Consider the following 25,900-nt stretch of genomic DNA (forward strand, 5'->3'; position numbering starts at 1 on the left):
TTTGTCTTATGAATGTACAATAGACAGTGCGGTTTTCTTTTATGTTCTGTGCAGAATGCTGTTTATCATTGAAACATTGAAACTGTGAAATTATCTTCTCTATTGCTTAATATTGTTTTTGAATAAAGGAACCTGATTGCCTTTTCCATATAAATACATATGCCGTCGAATGTTAAAATGTTATTTAAGCTTATTTAAAATATTTGTTTAAGTATTCCATAGCTGAAGAGGTATCGTGCATTGCTTAATTTTATGTTGTTTTTGTTAAAGGTTTTTAAACCTCAACGGACTCGAATCCATAGACGACGGTGTTTTTGAAGAAGTGCCGAATCTGAACAGTTTGTAAGACATTTTCAGAGTTAATATACAGTACTGTACAGATTAAGAATGCACAGTAATGAATTTGTAATTTTCTTTTCGATTAAGGCATCGCCGCCTGTCGTTTTCAATTACAAAATGCGTAATTTACACATTTTCTTTATACTGTTACAAACCTTTGATTAAATGAACAAATTTCTTAAATATTAAATACTGCTGACAAAATTGCATAACACTTCATTAAATAAAGCTTTTAAAAATATATCTAAAACTGGTTTAGAATACCCATGTATGTATATCTAGATTGGAGTATCTATTCTGGTAAGATTCATGTTCGTACTTCATTTTACACATACATGTATTGTGAACAAAACTACACATACAGTCTAAAACATGTAATACAATCTTTTTTTTTAAAGAATTGCTTGTGTTTCTGTTTGAATTATTGACTAGTTATTGGTTGAATTCCAATAAAATATGATATTACTGTACTGGTCTGTATCGTTGTATTATAAACGAAGGAATGCGATTGAGGGCGCAGTTCTACATACGATTGTGATTTATTGGGGCACAGTTTGAGGTACAAATTAATATGCATGACGTGGATACAGCCCACCTGACTATTATTCATTTATGGCGTACTAAAATGCAAAATGATGTTCATCGGCATGTTGTTTATTTAAGCATATACAAATATTTATCAATTTCAAATATTCGTCGCTTATTCGATCTGAAACAGGAACTTGTTACTTTTGTTTTGTTCGGCCGCAACAATACATCGAAGCAACACTATTTTGGAACAATAATATTGATATTTAATACTTTAATAGAGGTATTGATAGTTATCTTGTACATTATGTTAAACGGTAAAGCACTGTAAAAATTAGAAAATGCTTGTCCTTATTAGATTTGAACCAGTTCCTTATTTCTTATTTAAGGGAGACTGAAGTACAAATCAAACAAATGTATTTGATTGCGTGTTGATGACTATTTTACCAATTTAACGTTTAAATAATTTTCTTTTGTCCTAAAGTGCGCATTGTTTAAGTGAAAAACGTCCCAAAGAAGGGTTTCTCTGGCCAACGGACTTACACGTTCATGTAGAATACGTGCACAACTACCATACTGAAACTTGCATGTGCCTCTAAATTGTTCATTTGCAAACACTCTATACAATATTGCGGATAATACATGTAACTCAATAACGTTCAGTTATCATGTTTCATTGTCCTTTGTATTTCACACATACATGAACGTATATTTTAGTGTACATTTTTGTCTACCAGGCGGATTTATATTTACCTATCATTTTTATGCGTCTCGTGGTCATTAGTTATGATAAGAATTAACGTTATTATTCCGTTTTTTGTAGCATATATATAAGGCAAGATTTCACGAGTTTTTTTTTTTACGTACAAGGCATCTATTAGTGATACAGTCACGTGCCGTTATAATTTGACTGTTGAGCTTATTGAAATACACCATGTGCACGCTGTCAATTATATACAATTTTTGAAATTGAAATACGATGTACATACGTAACTACCACTCTTCAATAAGAAATAATTTGTTTTCGTTGTTTTGGACTAAGACTTTTTTACAAAGGTTCATTGAGAGGAAATCAAACAGGAAATCGACAGCCAACTAAATAACACAATTCTTAATTTTAGGGAAAGCTTCATTATTAAAATTACATAGCAACACATGTACTGATCTACAAATTCTATATATAAAGAGAGAATCTCAAAAAAACACTTTCATTAAATATGCAGGATTCTGGAAATGAATTCCGAATGCCTCAACATTACATTACATTGTGTAATACAAGCCATTATAAAACCAAAGACATGAAGTAATCCATACTTGTTATAAACCCTTACATATTATTGTAAAAATAATTAGATATTTTGATAGGTATACATTTGTTCTAAGTGTGACAGTGTGCATATTATACATGGAATATTACATGCATATGTTACTCTGAGGGGTTATTTCGCACTCGTATGATACGGCGCGGGCTCTTCGAAAACAACACCACTCAACAATCTCGCGCAAAAGGACCTATCAAAAAATACAGTCATTTAGGATTCCATTGTTTGTCTGTTTGATGCTAAAATCAACTATTTTTTCGGCGAAGCTGTTAAAGAAATTATTCGTAGAATAAGCTTACTGAGTGTATGTCGTGATCAAAATGGTATTTTCTCTTTCACAGAACTAAATAACAATTTTATCAAACATAACGGCACAATTTAAATGCTGTACTTGACAGGTTGGATACCACGCACGCTCTTCTGCGTGTCACTTGTGGTAATTTATAGTTTCGATGTTCAATTTTAATAAATTATTTAATATAGATATTCGATTACTATATTAGACGATGTTGAATTAAGTTGCAACAGGAAGTTGCGAAATTTCATGGAGCTTATATTTTCTATTATTATATTGGTTACATCCTAAGTATTTGTGTTACATACTTTCAAACCAGTGACTTAAGCTGGCGATTTATTAAACTCCATGAAATGTTTTCTTCTGACGATAGCGCGTGTCTGTGTTTCTTGTTTCTCCGATCACAGTATTTACAGTAAAGACGAATCTTTAACCCCTAAATTGTGAATAGGTATTGTATATGGTGTTCGTCTAGTGACCGGGAGCCAATGTTTCGATCGCTATTTTATTTATTTTTTTTGGGGGGAAGGGGGTCGTTCTAGTATCCTCCCCAAAGGACACTGGTTCTTCTAACAATGGACTCAATAGCGTTTTTAAAAACCTTCGGCTTTCGATACAATCAAATTTAAATAAATCCGTTAAAAATAAATTTGGAATACACACTTATAAATTTAATACCACACTAATTCAAAGTTGGTGGTTAAGTGTGGTTAAAATTGTGCAACCGACTGACTGCGACACATTTATTCTAGCATATGTTCATTTATTGACTATGTTCTCGACACTTACTGTACCTGTCTCATTTGTTTATGTTCTTTACAATTGCTTAACACTTGGGATTGTGTTTGTTCGTGATCCAGTTAAAAAGCTGGATTGAATGCAGTTAGTTAAGCAATCAATCAGAAAGTATAAGGAATGCTGTTTCTGGCTTTTTAACATTGCCTTCTTAAATAAATATATTCGGAATTCTAATTTACACATTTTTCTGAGACCTAGGTCTGCCCGACAAATTATTTGAACGTAACACTCACGGCTTTTTCAAGGTATTAATTGTTTGCATAAAAGAAAAGAATTGAAAAGAACAATCCAACACCCAATGTTGTATATATATATATATATGGATTAAGCATTCAAAATACACGATCAGCATGGACAAAATCTACAGAAAACGTTATAAAATGACCTGCTATACCGCCCTTTAAGTACCGTTATGCCCTGACAATGACTCGTCGCTTGGAGTAGATAATAACATTATCATAATACAAAATGTGTTTTGTTCTCGAATTATACATGCATCATCTTATTGTTTAATTAGGCGCGCAAAGTAATGTATTCGAACTAATATTAGTCGTTTCTTGGTAAAACATTGTTGGATTATGTTACTGTCCGACCTGATATGTGATGTATAATTATAAACGTTCCCTTTTGTAAGCGAAAGATCCTGTGTTCGAACAAAAATGCCATGTTTTCATGCAGGTCAGTTTTGTATGCATAACATATATATTTTTCCATCCCCGTATGTGATTTTAGGTCATTTTAAACAAAAACAAACGGGAAAAGCGCATATTGCGGAACATTTTGTACTGGTTGGTGTATATACCGTCATTTCCTTCTTCGTTTTGCATTCGACACACCGGAAAACAAGAATCAACGTATATTAGTTCATATTCCGATTTTCTTATAACCTTAACATAAAAAAATAATAAAGACCTAAATTTAGTTCTTTGTATCGTTTTTTATGTACTAATAACAAAACAAAACAAAACACTTATTTCCCTATTCATATTTCGTTTCAATTTAAATGATACAATATGAAAATTGAAACACAGTGCCTGCTTCCATTTACCGTTCTTGAAATGATAAAACGGTAAACACAAAACGAGGGGCGCGAGAGATAAGAGACTGGATATTAGTCGTGATTGATCTTTTTGCGCAGTTTTCTCCCTTGGATCTTATTATTTGAATACATACATATAAAAAATTATAGAAGAAGAATTGTCGAGTCTTGGGACAGCTATTGTATGCTACTCTTATGGGGAAATGAATTGATATAGAACAATTAAATTATGATACAAATGTACATGTCTGCTATTGTTTAAAATCATCGCATTTGAGTACACGTATAACACGCATTTTGATTATCATGTCACAATAAATATCGTTTTTAAACATAGATCTTTTAATAAAGTAATTAAAACAATTAATTTATTCGCTAAATTGTATTTATATCTATTTAACAAATAAAAAAGCCCCATATTATTGCTTAACATATACATTCAATTAGAATGGAGAACATTACACCTGGTCCTGAATTTTTCACTAAATAGCGTTATAAAGTTCAGAGAATAGGTTTAAATGCCTTAAGCAATGGTTTGACGAACGGTGTTCTTTTAAAAGTGTTTCAGAATAATAATCTTTGCTGCTTCTTTTATATGATAAAAAATTTGCCCATAACACTTATACAAACATTTGAAACTCTTAAAAAGACGATTACATTATACTAATAGAACAATAACCGCTAAAGAAAGTCCATTTTTTTAAATATCATAAATAACAACTATGACATTGTTACAAATAGTTAATTTTATGAACACCGTTTTTTTTTTGTTTTTTTGTGCATTTTTTCCACTTTTCGAATGAATGTTGAAATTAACATGATGTGATTAAGAGGAATAAAATAAAACAGTTTTCGACTATTGCATGTAGTTTTACAGATCACGCGAGCCAACGCTAGCTTGATGGCGCGTTCCTCTTTCCTACTCACGGCCACCACCAACTTGAATCACTAATAAGTATAATAAGTCTTGAAACTCATATATATCATTGACTCAGCAAATCATACACGCATAGTTACAGATATACAAGCTTCTGTGTAATGGTATTCGAGTTGGAGACAACCAGGGTCTGCAACGGAACGTTACATTGCGTGCAAGTAGTTTATATAGGCGAGGCGCTTGCTAATCGCTTTTTTTATAAAACGTAAAGTTTAAAGTCAAACATTTTTCGTGGCGTTACAATATCATCGGAAGGTAATTTTTTTTAGCATTTTAGCTTAATCTTCAGAGCTCTTTCCAGAACTGTACATATGGCGTTTAATTTGATATGAAAAAAGCACATTTATTAATATTGTTAATAATATTATATAAAAATATTTTAAGCGCAAAACGGTTTATATAAGTTGTTTGGTTAAAATTCGTTCAGAGCTTAAATCAATAGACTTATCACCGTTTAATTGTTAAATGTAACACATACCGGTTTTCATACTAAATAGAACGAATTATAAATTGTATATAAGACAGTTTGCACTCTCCTTTTTTCCTGTTCTTTCTTTCAATATTGTCAGAACCATTCTTTTATGTAAGGTGGTATTGAAAGATAAACATATAGGACATATCGTGCTTCTTAAACGTCATGCGTCTCTAATAAGTAACATTTATTGGAATACGGGACTCAGGGGAAATCTGGCCACTGACTTTTACATGTGATGATTTTTTTTTTCAATTGACAAGAGTTAGAGAAAAGTAATAAATTGAAAAAAGATAAAAGACAGTAAAAGACAATTGATAATTCATTCATAATATGTCATTTGAATATATTGAGGTCCCTTTATTAAATATATTCTGACTTCTATGTATGTTTTCAAAACATAATGTGTTGTTGTTTTGTTTTTAAATGCTGGTAATAAAGTAGATATGTCCTAATTTGTGCTTTTATCTTGCGTGAATACAACATTCATCTGTATATCATTAGGTTTTAACCTGATAGCATACACAGATGGCCACATACAAAAATAATGTGTTACAGGCAATTCCCTGAAAAAAGAAGAACGGATAAGTTTTTGCCAGATTTAGTCTAACAATGAAGCGTTCCATAAAAGCACTTATAATAATTGATGTTTAACTCCGAACAAAAATCCTAGCTTGTCACAGATATCTTTAATTGCCTAAAACACATAACTTTTTGTTAGGGCCTTATCACAAAATATACAAAGAATGGTTCTTGTATCTTTATACATTATTCATGCAAGGAAAAACAAATAAAATAACTAACAGAACAAATATAGCACATTCAATATTCAAACAAATAATGAAAAGTTGCGAAATGTCAAAAACATGATTAGAATACTTCTATAACCCTTTCTCACTCAGAAGCGAAGATAAAATGGCTATGTGCAAACAGCATAAAACCACAACAGCCTGCGAGTAACTCGCAGTCTGTTCAGGTTTAAACTGTTTGCTGCTCATCGGTATCTAAGGGTTGGAAATAAAGCATTTAAAACTTGTATTTAGTAAGAAAGGTCTTTAATTTTATGTAACTTTCTAATGGAATACAAATGCGTCAAAATATGTATCTATTAAAGTGGTAAAGGGTTAATTCATTTTAAAAATAATTTCATAAAACTTTAACAACCTTCTTGTTTGTTTTTGAATAGTTGCTGTTGTACTGTTGATATCCCACCTTTAAGTTTTTAACACAATTCAGAATAAATCCCTTGAAACATTCTCATTAAGAAATAAATCGAACAAATAAGTTACAAGAGTAAAATACATGTTTATGAACATTTTAACTGTATACACGCATTTAAGACATTGAATTCAGATTTGTTCACATAGCATTACAGAATTTCTCATTTAGTGATCCTGTATCAATGGAGTATGCACATTTGACAAGGCAGCACATATCTTGAGTATATGCGATGCTTGTTTATCAATAATAATAGGCATTACCCCTTGAAGTATGCGGAAATTCTTCAATCGTTCTTCTTCCACATCTATGCGAAGATTGGCGATTCTTCTTGTTTCTTCAATCTGTCGGCGATTAAAGCGCTGAAATTTCATGGGTGGTCTAACTCCCTTTGGGTTGTCAAGTCCGATATAAAAAAATCCTTTGTCCGCCATAATAGCATCTTCAGCCTCACAGAGTTCCAGCCGACCACTTTTTGTTTTAGAGAGATTTGTTTATCGCTAATTCCACAAATCTGATACAAATGTTATTACACCAGTGGGACTAATTCCAATTAAGGCCTTCCATGTCATGTGCGATTTGTAGTGTGAGTAGAGTAATGTTTTGGCGGCCAATGATTGTGGATTTTGCGTGTACAATTCTATACAGTCTATTATGATACAGTTTGGGTACTTCTTAAATCTAGCTGGCATTTTCTCTCTTATAGACCTGCGAGATATCCATTGTATCATTGATGCCAATTTAACACATGGGTACATGATCCACTGCTTATTAATGTTACTGCACGTTGCTTTTAAAATGCGGAATCTGTACGCCAAGTCCTCTAAAACCAAACTAAGTCTAAAACTCATCAGAACTTGCAAATATTCATCCACCAGTCGAAGCGTTCTAGGCCGTCCCTTGTTATCCCAATATCCTGATCGGTTGGTTCTTTCCTCTGCATCGTCCAGTTCGCTAAAATTGCATTGAACATACGTAAAACATACACATGTCGTCAATTAAGGTGTCTTCAGCAACCAATTCCGGTTTGTTGCACTAAATTCCGATTTCTTGTTCAATACTACAGTTATTCATATCAGTCTGTGTAGATGTGTCACATGCCAGTTTTTGGAACAATGATAGGTTGAGGTCGGTCTGTGTAGCCATGTCTCTCATGTTCCAATCGGTTTGTATAAGCTTTGGTAGAGTCTGTGTCACAGTACATGTTTCCTTCCCGGAACTTGTTATATATTCATGCATTTGAACCGACACATGCTCAAACACAAAACTGGAGTTCAGGGAAGTGTTTTCATATCAATCACTATCCAGGTATCTACGTTTTCTTGCAGGATTGCAGATGCTTCTGTTGCGAAACTTTCTTCATCAACCTTAAAATATAAATATAAGTAAACAATAATAATTTCATGCTTAGAATTTCAAAAAAACATTCACTATCAATTTATCTTTATTTCTTCAATGTGTTGAAGGTCAAATTATTCTAAGTTCATGTGTGATTTATACCACAACTTAATGAAAACATATAATGCTTACAGTGCAGCGGAACAAAATAGATAGTAATGTGTGTTATACTAGTGTTCCATCTATTCAAAACACTTGCAAAAGCAAAAAGCAAGTTTCAATTAGAAAGACGAGGACTTCTATATATTCTCCTAAAAATACTTTCTTTGATTTCAGACGTATGTATATATTATTTTTGATGATTTACCCTTGATAACAAAAGCAATAAAAAGTAAACTTTTACTATGCTATTATTATTATACTGAATGGGATCATTTCATAGTGAAAAGCAATAATTGAGGACAAATGCATCATAAATCCATTTGTTTACAAGTAATGATAACACGATATTAACTATATTGATATTGGTGTCGGTTTTATACACACTGCGGCCGATCTTACCTATGACCGCTTTGGTCTACCCCCTTATTAAGCAGCTTGTTTTACTTTGGTTTCATAATTCTTTTTTATTTTGGTTTATCTGTGTAAGAATGCATGTAAATCATTAGTGTTGTGGAACTGTAGTTCTTTTTTTACATCCAATTAAATATGGTCATTTGGTGAATTGATAAATTGTAAAATCACATTTACATTAATTTCAAAACTGTTTTCATTGTAACACTTCAATATGATAAATAAATTAACTCTGTAACTGTCAACACTTTTTTGTTCATGCATTTATATGTATATTATCAAATTATTGAATTTCACTGATATAATATATTCTTACTAATAACTAATTTAGACTGATTAAAACAGAATTGCACTTTTCTTGCGCATTATTTCATTATTAAATATATAATTAGCAAATCTAATCAAAACTTATTGATATTTTAATAATTTAACTCAATGGTATTAATCATATTTAATAGCAAAAAAAATAAAAAAAAAACTTTTTTATTTAATGAATTTAAATTAAATTAAGAGGATGTTTACTTTTTACTTTTCACCAGCATTACTTCTGGTCATGAAGATATATGAAAGATTCATCATTTGTTTTAACAAATGAAAAGATGTCAAAAGTGTAACATATATTTTGAAACCGTCCCTGTTAAATACAACAGATGCATCTATGACTTCCATATATGAAACCATTAATTAAGTCAATTCAAATCAATTCAATAATAATAATTTATACAGTGATAAACTATTTAAAAATGTTGTTTGTATGATTATGTGCTAATCCCATCTTATGAATGGCTATCCCCCTTTAAAGATGTCACCTTGTCTCATCAATGCCGATTAAAAGGCCTGTGTATTGCACCATAAGTATTCGTTAAACAATAGTTGTTATCTTGAATAATACACTTGCTAATCCAATCAACGCTTGTATATTGCTCCATCAGTGCCTGGTAGATGTTGCTACATAATTTTAGCGAAAACATTTAAAATGCTGTCACATTTGTTTGGCTACAGATTAAATTAATGTTTAAATTGGGATGGTTAATAGTTTAGTAATAGGAAATATTCTGCAAAACTAAACATATAAGTGTAAAACTGTTTATTATATGTAAATCTTGATGACAGACTGAATAAATATGTACAAAATTCGAACAAAAACAATAATGTATGAAGTGATATATAGACATCAAAATGAAATTCAGAAATGGGGCGTGGTCAACTGTTTACCTAATTAAAGGTATATTGAAAAATATTTCACAATCTCATAATTTTCTTATTATTTGCCTTGTTTTGAAAATATTTCATCCTTGTGTTTCCTTAAATTTTTAAAGGTTATTTTTGAGAGCTAACGCTTGATTACTGCAATTTAATGTAAAATGTTCACACTAGCTGTATTGGGCCATTAAAATTTAAATGTTATATAACAGTTTTATTTAATCAAATAAAAAATCTAAAAATAATATTAATTTACTCAAAACAATTCCGTTTTATAGTTAAAATTTGAATATAGTTATTTTTCTTCATTAAAAATCACAACTTATGGCTTATCTTCATTATGTAACTATCATTTTATGCCTTTAATTCATTTTGAAAAAAACAATATAGCAATTATAATGCTATGACATGTATGTATAATTTTATTGCAGAGTGAATCAGTGTAAAATGTTTTTAGTATATATAGGTTTATTTGAATTTGTTTGTAGCAAAATGATTTCATTAATTCAATAATTATATTTTTGTACTTTGTAACATACTATTCCACTTAAAATGATCATCAAAGAACACCAAATGTGTGCTTTTACTCAAATATTTTATACAATAGTTATAATTGTTTAATTTGTAACATACTATTCCACTTAAAATGACCATCAAAAACATCAAAGGTGTGCTTTAATTAAATTGTTCAATGATCACAATTAATGAAAGAAACATTTCAGGCACTAATAAAACAAGTATAATTAGATCTATTTAGTTGGTTACATTTGTGAGAGGCTTCCCTAAACCATCAAACATCATTAATTAATATGTTTATCACTCAGGACTCAACTTAGATCATTTTAATTCCCCCGGTAGGGTGGCATATAGCAGTTGAACTGTCCGCCAGTCTGTATGTCAGTATGTCAGTATGTCCGTTCGTCCGAAAAACTCTAACATTGGCCATAACTTGTTAAATATTGAAGATGGCAACTTGATATTCGGCATGCATGTGTATCTCATGTAGCTGAACATTTTGAGTGGTAAAATTTCAAGGTAAACATCATTCTTCAGGTCTAGGGTCGAAAAAACAAAGTCAATGGAAGTAAAAAGCTTTAAATGGACATAGTTATCTGACCTGCCAACGTATATATTTGTGTTAAATAAATCAAGGCGGCACATTAGGCGGCAATGTGTTTCTGACAAACACATTGTTGAAAAAGGTCAAGGTCATCCTTTACGGTCTACGGTAAAGAATACTGATTTAAGGGAAGTTATAAGCTTTAAAAAGGGAGAAAATTATTCAATATTGAACATAGCCACTTTATATATTTGGCATGCAGGTTTATTTCATGGAGCTGCACATTTTGAGTGATGAATCTACAGTCACGGTAGTTGCTTTTAATTATTAACTACTAAAAATAGAGATTTGTTACAAACAATTATTTTCAAGGGAAGTTATATATATAATTATAAATCTCATATCATATATTTCCTTACCAAGAATTGAACTTCTTTTCACAGTTACTGTTCAGATTTTTTATTTTGATTATTTATAACCCAAATGATTGATTTAATTTTTCCCCGAAAATTACTGCAAATACAGCAGTAATTTCTCGTTTCTTCTCGGTTGATTCGTGTCCCAGATTTGATAAGTCATCCATTGCGCAATAATTTGCTAACCACCGGAAATTGATGAATTACCTCCTCTACGAAGAGCGGTAAACGGGGGTAATTTTCAGGGGCGGTAACAACAGTTATTGAACTGGCTCATAGTGTTTATTATCATAAGTATTTTGTCCAGTGTTGTGTCACTTGTTGTCCTTCGAAATCTCCTGGAGTTGGGTCTTCTTTTAGCAATAGAACCATGTGTTCACTTTGAGAGTAAAACACCGTGATGTCGCATGCTATTCACGTTGTATGGTATTCAATTTGTTGTGAAAGAAGTTGTTTCGCGATGTCGCTCTTCATTGGCGTGGTTTTAAAATCTCGATCTTTCCTCTTCGTTGTTGTGATACAAACATCAGTTGTTCAAAATAATGGCAAACATTTATAATTTTCCCCTGTCGTTATTACTTAATATCGTCATGACAACTTACTAGAACGTCTTAGTAAATACACCCTATATTACATCATACACCCAATACTGACGTGTACAATCTTGTTCAAAACACATGCCCAAATGTAGCGAAGGAACATGATATCCGATTGCCAAATACGGGTGATAGTCCGCTTTTTTACATGAAATCATACTACAACCGAGACATGTCTTATTAGCGATAAGCAATGAGTAATTAATTTGGTGTGTTTTTCTGGTCTATATTGACGTTATTTATAATTACCATCTGTATTGGTTATCTGGTATCAATCTAAAGCATGTAGACGTTAATTAATTATTTAATTATGATTAGAAGATTCACTGCCCTTTCTATCTTCTCTTTTGGTCTTTCATGTTCAATAATGCTTAATTGTGATTCTCGGTGTATAGACATCATACGCACGTGCAACCATTAAATTCTGACAGTTATGCGCTACTCAATTGTCCTATGGAATTGCATAATGACATACGTACTTATTCACATCATGATTTCATTAACCTGATAAATTCCGTCAACTACATTTACTTTGTGTTGATACAGACAGTTTGTTTTTATATATACACTCATTATCATTACGTTTATGCCTACTTATTGCTATATCTCAGTTTCGGGTCTTATTCTCTAAATTATGAAAATGCCACGGTTTTGATTTACAATCCTGGATACGATTTGATCATACGCGAAATTGACAGCCATGCTCATATAAATGCAAAAGCATTCGTTCACCATGCAAAGAAGCAGATGGCAGGCTCTTTTCAGTTAAGCTTAATACGCATACTGACAGAAATCTATATGTAACCTTAAGCAAGGGTAGCCGAATAATCATATAATATTACATCATTATATGTGATATGATATAATAGGAATATTACACCATGATAGGAGATATGTGTTGAAAAAGGTCCATAATATAATATGAACATTACATAATGTTATGTGATATGTGTTGAACAAGGACCATAATATAATATGAATATTACATCATGATATGTGATATATGTGATGTTGAAAAATGTGATGTTAGCTGATTCCAGGAAATAAGATCTTGCAAATATTTGCGTGTTCATGACCGGCGCTCTGAGTATTTGTATTGAAGAACATACAGTTTGTTTGAAAATTATTATTTTGAACTTGATATTAGATGTACAGTGAGATGTTAGTTTACGTTCTACGTAAAACGAATTTGTGATAATAATTTTGAAAGTGTTATTTTGTATTAACACTTTTGTAGAACATGCTCTCCAAATAGAAATATTGAAATATCAAATTAATATATGCTGTGTAAATACTGTATGTTTCTTTAGAAAATTGATTTTGAATTTCTATTTGATGCGATATGTAGGACTTGTAACAGAACATTATTGTTAATTAATTGTTAATTCAACCATAACGTTGTTATGCAACACCATGTTTTATAAATATATGAATGATATGATATGTGTTGAACAAGGACCATAACGGCCTATTTCAACGGTGTTAATATGTATATGTATTTTTCGAAATAAAAGTTCTCTATGTTGTCATGACGTATTTTACTTTCTATTTCAAACTTTATTTAAATTTTGAAATTCCCCCCAGTTTGCCACAATTTATGAATAAAGTGACCGTTTTCCATGTCGCGTTGTGGTATTCTGTTGGCTCGTGGTGTCCGTATAGTAGATTTTCGGTTCTCTTCTGGCACGTCTTAGTCTTTCTGGCCCGTGAAGTATCGGCGGAAATTCCAGTTGATCCTTTGTCACTGCGCACCAATGTAAAACTATGTGACATAGTTTTGGAGAACGCAATAAAACGATTAACGTTGACAATAAACGTAGACAGAGCCCACTTCTGTTTTCTTTGCGTTTTATTTCTGCTTATTAACACAACATAACGTTTTCAAAATGTTTGTCATATACAAGATACATGCGAAGCCCGCAACGGGCCCAGCCCGCGAAAGCCAGCAATACTGCCTTCTCTCTTCCGCAAGCCAAGTAAGACTGGTCTATTAATATAGATATAAACAACGAAAGCTTTGATAGTTGTTACGTGTACAATTTTGATTGGCCGTGTAAAGTCACGTGTCTTTTTTCTTGCAGTTTGTGCCGAAATCATAAGTTATAAGAATAAATTATTAAATACGTCTGAAATCGGTGACACAATTTAACGTTGCGTGAAACATAACCGGCCATTAGCCGTGTACAACGTATGCAGCAAAAATGAAATGTTTGACCAAGAACACATGCTTATTTAATAAAGTAATTCTGATGTATTTCACATTGCTATAAGCAGCATAAAAATCTGTCTATTATTCAATAGTTGAAATTCTTAAGAAAACTGTTCATAAAAAGTTATTTGAAATAATGCACCGCTTAAATATATTAAAGTTAAAAAGTGGAACCCTAAAAAGTCACGTGGTCCTGCACCCTGTCTTATGTAAGAGAAAAACTTACGCACAAAAGCCACGAATGATAAGATCTATAAATAAAAATGTTATTTATATATCTTTTAACAGCGCCACTGGTTTTTCGTTTTTTTTGTAAACCGTAATATCAAACCAAGAACGGTAAACGGGACCAAACAATCCGCCTCAAGTTTTAATAATTGATTTTCGTTATATGAAGATTGAAACGAAATTTGAAGAGGAAAATGCTTTTCGTATTTTGTCTATATAGTACAACGAAATACGATATAAATAAGTTAATTTTGTTTTCGTACTTTGTTTTTGTTTCGGTTATTAGAAAATCGGATTATAAACTAGTAAGCGTTAATTTGCATGGTTCGTTGTGTCGAATTCAAACCGAAAAGGGTAACATGTTTTTAATTATTAATAATTGGTGTTTTTTTACTAGAGGTTTTTAGATCGTATATTTACATTTATCAATATAAAGCATTAAATGACAAACTTCAATACAAGCCAAATCTGTGAAAAGGCCTCTTAAAGGAAAAGTTCAAACGATATCTAAACAACCAGCGGGTGTTAGTCCATACTCCGGTGAATTGTCTATTTAACTTTGCAAACTTGAGAAAATAAATACAAAGGCTAAACCTGACATCACGTGACCTTACTAGCTTGGTATGTACCTGTATGGTCTAAAATAACTTGTTCGATTATAGTATATGAACACTACGTTTTGAGCATTTGGACCCTGAAACATGGGCACTGTGCATAAGAAATATAATTCAAGACCGTTAAATAAATTTCAAAACGACATGTTACACAGATTGGTATATATGAGTGGGTAATTATGTAAGGCAATATATGTTCCTTTATTTGGTTTGTGTTAGAAATTTGGATCTGGTTCCGTTTCTCGTATTTAACCGGGGAAAGTAACGGGACTATTTATAACAAGCAGAAATGTGTTTAAACACGTAGTTAGATATAAAACATACCATAAACGTTCACGAATATCTGTTTTTGTGATACCAAACAAACGTATATTGTTACATGCATATAGTCCATTATTAATAGTGTAAAGGTCTCCACAGTTAGGAAATAGTCTCACTTTGTCGTTGAATGTTTTAGCCATTACTGATGGTATGCTAATTAGTTGTTAAACGTTTCGCAAAAGATAATTCGTTTTGTAAGTTCAATTAAAAAAATATATGTACGTCTACGATAATGTTAACGTTCAGGTAAAAAAGAGTAAATGAAAATAAACAAAAACCAGTGCAACTTCGCTAATGCAAATACGCCTATATTCTTAATTAAACACAAATGTTATAAACAGTCCTTTATAGAACCACTTTAGTCGTTTCACTTTGTGTCACTGTCGCTATAAAGTAATGGTGTTATAAATAAAATCAATTATTCTGTTAAGTGTGGTGGAAACAGGTTATCATTGTGGTTTCATCGGTATATCATACACCATAACTAAATGAAAAATGCGAATATAATTGTTCTCATTGTTTAATATTATTCTCAATGAATACACTTCATCCTCTGTATGAATGTATATATTATTGTTTTAATTTAATATCATCCGTTTCTAAGATTTTATTGTTGCCCTAAAATACAATGTTTATAAATAGCATGAGAACCGATATTTGAAAACTTTTCAAATTGCAATCAGACACATAGTTCATATTGTATGATCTTCGTTACTTATTTAAAATATAAAAAAGATAATTCTATGTGTATGTTCCATTTAAATATGTTATGTACTTTTTGATCTTCTTGACTTATTTACACAAATAAAAAAGGCATCGATAGTTAAAACTAAGTAATTCTAATTTATGTTTTGTTTTATATTAAATACAGTCTTACGTAAATGTTACCTTCCTCGTAAGCGTGAATTAATCAAGACAGAAGTAGGACAAGTACAATAACGACCTGAATTGTAATAAACTTTATTACATCATTACAATTGCGTGACAACCTGAAATTTAAAATTGCAATACACTTATTTCTTGGTTTAAAATTGCATCTGATCGCATTTTCAAACAGGGATTATTGCAAAATATTGCGTATACATGTATATAAAATCTAAATAAGGTAATATGGCCCATCAATGTAAAAAATGTGTTCTCACAAACTCAATTGTAATAAAGCGTGTCGCCCTGAATTGTAATAAGGCCTGAAAGTGTAAAAAAACATATTTCTTGGTTTAAAGTTGCATCTTATCGCATTTTTAAACACATATTATTGCAAAAAAAATTATATTAATAGGGCAATTCGACCTATGAACGACAAAACAGGCGTTCTCATTCAACCTCAATTGTAAAAGAGTTATTACAGTGATACAATTACTTGATAACCCGAATTGTAATAACGCCCGAAAGTGTAACAAACTTATTTTTGTTTAACGTTGCTTTTTATCTCATTTTAAACACAGGTTACTGTAAAATATAATGCATACATGTACATGTATATAAAATGTATATTAATAGGGAAATACGACCAGTTATTGTCAAAAAAGGTGTTTTCATACAACCTCAATTGTAATAAAGTTATTACATTATTACAAATGCCTGATAACCTAAATTGTAATTACGCTAGAAAGTGTAATAAACTTATTTCTTGGTTTAATATTTCCTGTCCCTAGTATGACAAACAGAGTAAATGTTTGAGACCCCAAGTGCTTATTATTGGCCGCTACAATCTTTATGCTATTAGGATTGTAAGCTTCAATGCTTTGATAATCTTAACAACTGGCAATAAATGAAGGATTTATTATATCGATACATCGAGTTGATTACACAAAAGAACTAGCTCTTTTGGACCGTAATAATAATTGCCCGTTCCCCCAACCGCAGTTCTTAACATTGCAACTTACTTTATATGTAGGTATGACATGAAAATATTTCATACAACATACCACCACATAGTTGTATTAACTCATATTCATTTTTCTATGTCACGGGTAAACACTGACCATGGAACAGTCATCATCATTTTTAGCTCACCTGAGCACAACGTGCTCATGGTGAGCTTTTGTGATCGCCTTAGTCCGTCGTCCGTTGCCCGCTGTACGTTGTGAGGCGTCAACATTTGCCTTGGGAACTCTCTAGAGGCCACATTTATTTCCAATCTTCATGACATTTGGTCAGAAGACTGGTTTCAATGATATCTTGGATGAGAGTTCCAAAATGGTTACGTTTGCTTAAAAAACATGGCTGCCAAGGGGCGGGTCATTTTTCCTTACATGGCTTTATATGGCTATAGTAAAATGTTGTTAACACTCTAGAGGCCACATTTATTTTATGATCTTCATGAAACTTAATCAGAAGATACATCCGAATAATATATTGGACGAGTTCGAAAATGATGCCGGTTGGTTGAAAAACATGGCCGCCAGGAGGCCGGGCATTTTTCCTTATATGGCTATAGTAAAACCTTGTTAACATTGTAGAGGTCACATTTAATTAGAGGTCACATAAACTTGGTCAGAAGATTTGTCCTAATGCTTTCTTGGATGAGTTTGAACATTTTTTGGTTTCTTTTTGGCATTTTTCCTTGTAAGGCTATAGATGGCTTTTGTTAAACTTTGTGAACACTCAAGAGGCCAATTTTATTGTCCAATCTTCATGAAATATGGTCAGACGATTTGTCTTATTTATATCTTGGATGAGTTCGAAAATGATTACGTTTGCTTGAAAAACATGGCTCCCAAAGGCGGGGCATTTTTCCTTATAGGGCTATATATGGCTATAGTAAAATCTTGTTAGCACTCTAATGGTCACATTTACAGTCCGATCTTCATGACACTCGGTCAGATGATTCATCCCAATATATCTTGGACGAGTTTAAAAATGATGCCGTTTGGTTGAAAAACATGGCCACCACGGGGGCGAGGCATTTTTCCTTATATGGCTATAGTAAAACTTTGTTAACACTCCAGAGGTCACATTTATTTTCCGATCATCATGAAACTTGGTCAGAAGATTTGTCCCAAGGATAATTTGGATGGGTTCGAAAATGGTTTTGGTTGCTTCAATAACATGGCCACCATGTGCGGGGCATTTTCCTTATATGGCTATGTATGGCTTAAGTAAAACCTTGTTAATACTCTCGAGGCCACATTCATTGTCCAATCTTCATGAAATTTGGTCAGAAGATTGGTGTCAATGATATCTTGGAGTTCGGAAATAATTATGTTTGCTTGAGAAACATGGCTTCCAAGGGGCGGGGCATTTATACTTGAATGGCTATAGAGAAATCTTGTAAAAACTCTAGAGGTCACATTTACTCTCCGATCTTCATGAAACTTGGTCATAAGATCAAAACTGATGCCGGTTGGTTGAAAAACATGGCTGCCAGGGGATTGGCATTTTTCCTTTTATGGTTATAGTAAAACCTTGTTAATACTCTAGAGGCCAAATTTATTTTCCGATCTTCATGAAACTTGGTCTGAAGATTTGTCCCAAAAATATCTTGTTATTTCAGGTGAGCGACTTTGGGCCTTTTAGGCCCTCTTGTTATTAGAACTAATTGAGGGGCTAGTATTTTCTAACTTAACTAATGACTTCATACACATTAATCTTAGCCACGTTAGTTTGACAATCAGTTGACATGTAGTCCTGATGTAACACTATTTATTCGAACCAATTTGTACTAGTTGAGTAATACAGTGGTTACTGCGTAACACAGACGCCATCAGCCGAGTTCCCATCAGTCATCAGGTGTTTCGCCCCTTATCTCGGAACACCCTCTTGATGGCGGAGCAGCAGTGGTGATCAATCACTGCTCGTCTGTGATGGCTTCCATGTTGTTTCATTGCGTCGTAGCCTGAGCCAACTGGACGCTCTCTCTGCCGCCTTGCCAAGGGCCCGTACAGAGCTTTTCCTAGCGCTGCCTTTGATGCCCAAAGCTCCTAGCGCTTTCCACACAGATTGTGCAGGGAAGCCCCTACATCCTACTTCTTCAGGGAAGATCCAGGTGGTGTACCCTCTCTCCCTGCACATGTGTGCCAGTTATTTGTACTTTGACCGCTTCCTTTCATTTGCCTCATCAGTTCTTTCTTCCAAAGGGACAGTCAGTTCCAGCAGTATCATCTTCTTTGGAGCTGTTGACCAGATGACTATATCAGGGGGTAGGTTTGTTTGAACAACATCTGGGAATACAAGTTTCTGTTGGAGATCAACCTTCATCTCCCAGTGTCTGGCCTCTTGTAGCAGGCTTGTGTTCTGGCTACCCTTTGCCTTCTGTCATTCTCTGACAAAGTTGATGTAACCTGGCCCTTTGGTGATGATTTGCCGCTCCTTCCTTCTTTCTTGCTCCAGGATGTCGGCAAGCACTCACAGGACTTGGTCATGCCTCCATCTGTAACGACCTTGAGAGAGAGCAACAGGACAGGATGAGAGTACATGTGCTAGTGTCCCTCTCTGGCTGCATAGTGGAAAGCTTGGGTCGTCGCTAAGCTTCCATCTTTCAAGGTTTGTTGGTGTTGGCAAAAGATCATATACTGATCTCAGTAAAAAGGACAGCTGGAGGGGTTCATTCTGCCAAAGTTCACTCCATGTCAGCTTTCTCTCTGGCAGATTCCTTCAACTCAAACAACCTTGTTGGCTCATCTGCACAGATCTTGCAGACCGATGGGTATCTTCTGACCTTCTGATTTCCTGTTGTACCATGGAGCGTCTTTCCTGGCTGTTGGCCTTTTCCCACCGGGGCTGTTGCCCATGTCCTAGGCCTTCCCGACCTTTGTTGGTAGCTCCAACAATGACCTGGTGGTGCAGACTACTCTCGGCTTATTCAACTGCTTTGCTTGCCGACCACTTCCTCCCTGTTCGGATTTCTATTACAGCTTTACTGATCTTTTGGTCTGCGGAGTCCCGTAGTGTTAGGAACAGCCTTGCTTTTGCTACCTTGTATTCCTCTACTAGGGATGTCAGTGGCATCTGCAGCTTTGTACACCTTCCATATAGTCTTATGGAGCTGAACGATGGTGGCAGCCCTAGCCATCTTCTTATGTGCTTGCCTACTGCCTGTTCGAGTTGCTCAACTAGACTCACTGGTATCTCGTTGACCATCAGTGGCCAAACAAGCCTTGGTAGTAGACCGTGCTGATAGAGTTTTACTTATTGATAAGGAAATAAATCCCATTTCTTTATTCAAACCAAATACAGAACTGGCTTTTTCACGTTAAAAAGTACTGTTAATTCTTCAAACTGCATCCCATAACTATGACAATCATGCTATTCAAGTCAAAAATGGGACTGGCATTTTTTTATTTTATAATATCAAAACATAAACCAAACCGTGGAATTAATTGTTCATATACCTATGGTGTCAAAAGTATTTTTTATACATATTTCCACTCCGTTTTGTTTACTAAGTATACATTTCCTTTTTCGTAGCTGAACATGGGACCTGCATTTTTTACATTAACAAAAGCTATTTATGTATAAATATGTACCTTACTTTAACATATATCGAAAAGGTTTGCTGTTAGTTTAATCAAACGGGTTGGCTTATATACAATATATTTATTTTTTACACCGGGATGCTATCGAAATACATAGAATGTAAGATAATCAGTTACATTTTCAATTATGTCAGGAATAATTCTATGACTGCCTTACATATTACAATTTATTTAGTCCATTTATTTTTGTCAGGAATAAGTTCAATTTTAATATGATTTCAATGAAATATGACATTTGAAAGCCTTTTCTTCTGTTCTAATAAAAAAAATAGAATTTATCGCCAATAGCCTATTTTCAAAGTGGAATCCATTATAGAATAATGTATTTTCAACTTGAAAAAAAGGTGAGGTTAAATTGGAACTTTAATTAAATTGTCTACATCAACAGCCACATAGTGTATATATATTGAGAAAATAAACAAACGTCGCATGGGTATAAAAAAAAGTGTATTAATATGTGCCGACTGGTTTCGCACAGCTCATTAGGGCATATACAATATACAACAATAACGTCAAATTGTCAAAGTAACAACGTCAAATGAGGTAACTTATATTATGACCTCAAACGTCAAATTATAACAATGAATTTAACTGGAGCTTAAATAAATCAATAAAAAATGTTCTTTTGCTTACCTAGCTGAAACAGAGTCCGAATATAACTTATAAAATGGAAATATTTTAAATTTTGTTTCCATTTTAGAACATTGATCAATATGTTTGCTTAATGGCATTTGTCTTGTTGAGGGATCGCGCATTTGTTGTTCATGAACAGTTCGTCGATTACGTAGTTTATCTCCAGTTTGTCCAATGTAATATTTATTGCAACCACTACATCCTAAGACATAAATAACATTTTTGACATCGCATGACATTTCTGTTTTTATTTAAAATATTTTACCATTAAAATTAAAGTGTTCGCCTTCTATCATATAACCAGACATGCAGAATCTTAGGTCGTTACATTTTTTCACAAGGTTGTTTTAGTTTTAAGGTGCAAACTCGAAAGCAAACACACTTCCGATTAGGGCTGCAACGGGTACCCGAAATATCCGATGATATCGGATCCAACTTCAGATTCGCGGGTACGAATCCATCCCTGGAAATGTCGGTTTCGAATATTTATGTTCATAGTTGTATGTAACCTAGCGCTGTTTTCGTGAGTATTGTTTTTTTTTTACAGACTGGTTCTGTTTAAAAGATAAAAGATACGTATAACAGTCGATATTTATTAACGTGTGACAGTCATTCCGTAATGAGCCCCGAAAGCAAAACTAATTCGAAATTATGAAGGATCAGGATTTACACATTACAAATGCAATTCCTTATGACAATAAGTAAGTTTTCAATCATTATTGCCTTTCTGAGTTGTATTAAAAACAACGGTAGTGGATACAGTGTGGCTGGAGTGTTATTCAGGTAATTTTTTTGCATAATTTCGCGACCTGTCAAATTGTGTTCCTGTATCATTTAATGTCTTGAAAGCAACTTTCGTCACATACGGTAAAAACCAAGTTTAAATGCTATATTGTGATGCAAGGAGCCTCAGTGCCCAGTGAGAGAATCTTCTCCACAGCAGGAGACTTTGTCAGTGCTCATAGGGCTTGCATGGACTCAGACAATGTTGATATGTTAATTGTTGTGAACACAAAAATCAGACTGTATGAACAGTGAAATGTGTATGTTTACTAGCAAACTATTAAGTGTTAAGGTTTCGTTTTATTTTGGCATTGCTACAATGTTAAACAAGAACTTTGTTATGTTTTTTGTTAATAAATTTTTAATGATTTGTAGTCAAGTTCTACTTCTAAAACATTGATTTCTTTAATTAGGACAGAAATTTCTCATTTTCTCTTATCTGAGAAATCCGGACCCGAAAAACTGTAAGAAACCATATTTGGATTCGGATTCGAATCCGAACATTTTTTTTGGATTCGTTGCAGCCCTACTTCCGATCAGATGTTAGATAAATAAGTGATGTACGGTACAATTAACATATCTAGTTTTATAAAATGCCTTATTTTTTATACTTAAACCCTATCATTATTGATAAATAACTATTGCACTGATTTTCACATAGCCAGCAGCACACAGGTATACATAGTATTGAGCAGAAGCTCGCTGGAGATTACACTACTTGATAACCACTACACTTCCCCATTCAATCGGTTAGCGCGATTTCATCTGCTTTTGTATTATCATGAAACCTGTTTTACTTTTTTTAAACACACCGGGAACGTACGAAATATGTTTTCCTGTATACCTTGAATGCCATATCACTTGACGCTGTTTGTTGTTACTTCAGGTACCTAAGTCACAATTATTTACGGTGTTAATTTTAAATTCCCCACCGGGACAATTAAAAATGCATTGACATATGTTACTTGAATGTTTTAACACATGGCGCTGTTTGATATTATTTCAGGTCCCTGACTGGCAACCGAGTACGGATTTCCCAGAAGACGTTCAGGAGCTTGATAAAACTAAAATCTCTGTGAGTTACAATCGACAAATGATTTTTCGCGAAATAAATGCCGTCCAGCTGTCCATGTATACATGTCTCATTCTGTAATCTTCTGGATCGAATGGGAGACATTTCTCTATTGTCGTTTCTTTGTCATATGATCATACAATAGACATTGAGGTTTTCTGCGCTTACTCTGCATAATGCTGTTAATCAATGAAACTGTGAAATAATCGTGTTTGTTGCTTAATTTTGTGTTTCAATGAAGGCACCTGATCGACTTTCCCAGACATAAACAGGCGAATGTTAAAAAACTCTTAGCTGATTTAAAATATTTGTTAAAGTATTTCATGGCTAAAGAGTTATCGAAAATAGCTGTATTTAATGTTGTTTTTGTTAAAGTGGTTTAGCTATCAACCAACTAGAATCCATTGACGACGGTGTATTTGAAGGACTGCCGAATCTGGATTTTCTGTAAGACGTTTTCAGAGTTTTAATATAGTATAGATTTAGAATGCACAATAATGAGTTTGTAAGTTAAGTTTTGGTTCAGACAACACCGCCTGTCGTTTTCAATTACAAAATGCGTAATTAACACATTTTTCTCAAACATGTAACAAAACGTTGATAAAATTAAAAAATGTGTTATATATTAAATATTGCTTACATAATTGCATCGCATTTCATTAAATAACAGCTCATTACATGTATAAAAAATGGTTCATAATACCCATTTCTGTATATTTTGATCGACGTTTCTGTTCAGGCAAGATACATGTTCGTACTTCATTTTACACATATTGTGTAACAAAACTTCACTTAAAGTCTAAAACATGTAATACAATCTTCGTTTTTCATGAAATTGCTTTTGATCCCGTTTGAATAAATGACTGGTTGCATTCCAAACTTTGTTTCGATATATGTTCAAAACAAATCTGATCGTACTGACAGTTAATATTGTAATGCATATTGGTCTCAACCATTGTATTAGTAATGCAGGGATGAGATTAAGGCCGCAATGCTGCATACGATCGTGATTTATTGGGACACAGTTTCAGGAACGAATTTAACTGCATGACGTTGAAACAGTCTAACTGATAATTACATTGCAAGGGATTACAAACCATTTCAAAAGAACATAGTGTTTGTCACGCACAAAGCCCCATTCACACACGCCATAAATTCATTGAAAAACTACATATTTAAGGATGTATGCTTCAGTTTAAATGCAAATTTTGCTACACCAAGAATTTGATAATTTTTGTTATTTAGGTAGAACCATGTATTGTGGATAGAAACTTAGGGTCCGCGTTTAGGTTTCGAAATCTGCGTTTAGGTTTCGAAAACTGCTCATAACTTCTTGTTGTTTTCTTATTTTTGAAATATCATCTATTAAATGATCACACACCCTCATTATACCCCCCTCTCCATGATGGCTTACGTTATTCTGTCAAGGGTGTCATATAGCAGTTGAACTGTTCGTCAGTCTGTCAGTCTGTCAGTCTCTCTGTCCGTCCAAAAACTTTAACATTGGCCATAACTTTTTCAATATTGAAGATAGCTTGATATGTGGCATGCATGGGTATCTCATGAAGCTGCAAATTTTGAGTGGTGAAAGGTCAAGGTCATCCTTTAAGGTCAAAAGTCAAAAAATACAATCCAAGGGAAGTAATAAGCTTTAAAAGGGAGATAATTTCTAAACCTGCCAAATGATATCTTAAAATTTTATTTCAAAGCGGCGCAATAGGGGGCAGTGTGCTTCTGACAAACACATTTCTTGTTTATTACTTTTAGCATAATGTTTGATAGATCCATCTTTTGCTTATATTAAAATAAAATAAAAATCGAGGGTGACGGGTGTTCTTATTCGTTTCATTGACCTTTGAATTAAACGACTACGTTTTACGTTGTAAAATAAAAAAATCTCTTACTTTCTACTTTAAATACATTACCGCATATAGAGTGCATTGCAATTTACCCAAATGGATCGCAGTTTATCAAAAATAAATAAGAAAACGAATTAACAAGCAAATCGTTTAATTTGTATCCCCCGCAACATTTTGTTTGTGACAGACGGGGAAACGAACTGACGAATGATCGGACAAGGCCAATTCTATATCTCTCCGCCTTTAGAGGTTGATATCTTTTAAGTCACCAGGTTCTTTTGTTCACAATTACAATTCAAAATACAACTCGCATTCAAACAATAAATGCTAAGTTCCATCGCATCAAGACTGAAAACGCACTAAATAAATAAATATCCGACCCTGTTTGCTCAATATAATGAGGGTCATTGTTCTGTCAAATGTTAGAATATATCTTATTGAGAATCCAGTATATACTTGTATTTTAAAGGCTGTTTATTTTCCCATTCCACAATACGGGCTTCATCATATTCCCCTATGGTACACGTGATCGCATGTCCTGTCCAAAGTATCTCAGCCAGTCACAAAAAT

General features: G+C 33.2%; 1 protein-coding gene across 1 annotated transcript in view; it reads left to right on the forward strand.

Annotated features, from left to right (window-relative positions):
• LOC127848660 (leucine-rich repeat-containing protein 26-like) overlaps positions 1–25,251 on the forward strand; it is a 120,485-nt gene extending 95,234 nt beyond the window's left edge. Inside the window, exons 3-5 of the mRNA XM_052381243.1 lie at positions 271–342; positions 23,406–23,474; positions 23,847–25,251. Of these exons, the coding sequence (XP_052237203.1) occupies positions 271–342; positions 23,406–23,474; positions 23,847–23,922 (217 nt within the window). The 3' untranslated portion in view covers positions 23,923–25,251. The remainder of the gene's footprint in view (positions 1–270; positions 343–23,405; positions 23,475–23,846) is intronic.
• Positions 25,252–25,900: the final 649 nt, after the last annotated feature.

The sequence above is a fragment of the Dreissena polymorpha genome, chromosome 10, assembly GCF_020536995.1.
Source record: "Dreissena polymorpha isolate Duluth1 chromosome 10, UMN_Dpol_1.0, whole genome shotgun sequence".
Taxonomy (NCBI): domain Eukaryota; kingdom Metazoa; phylum Mollusca; class Bivalvia; order Myida; family Dreissenidae; genus Dreissena; species Dreissena polymorpha.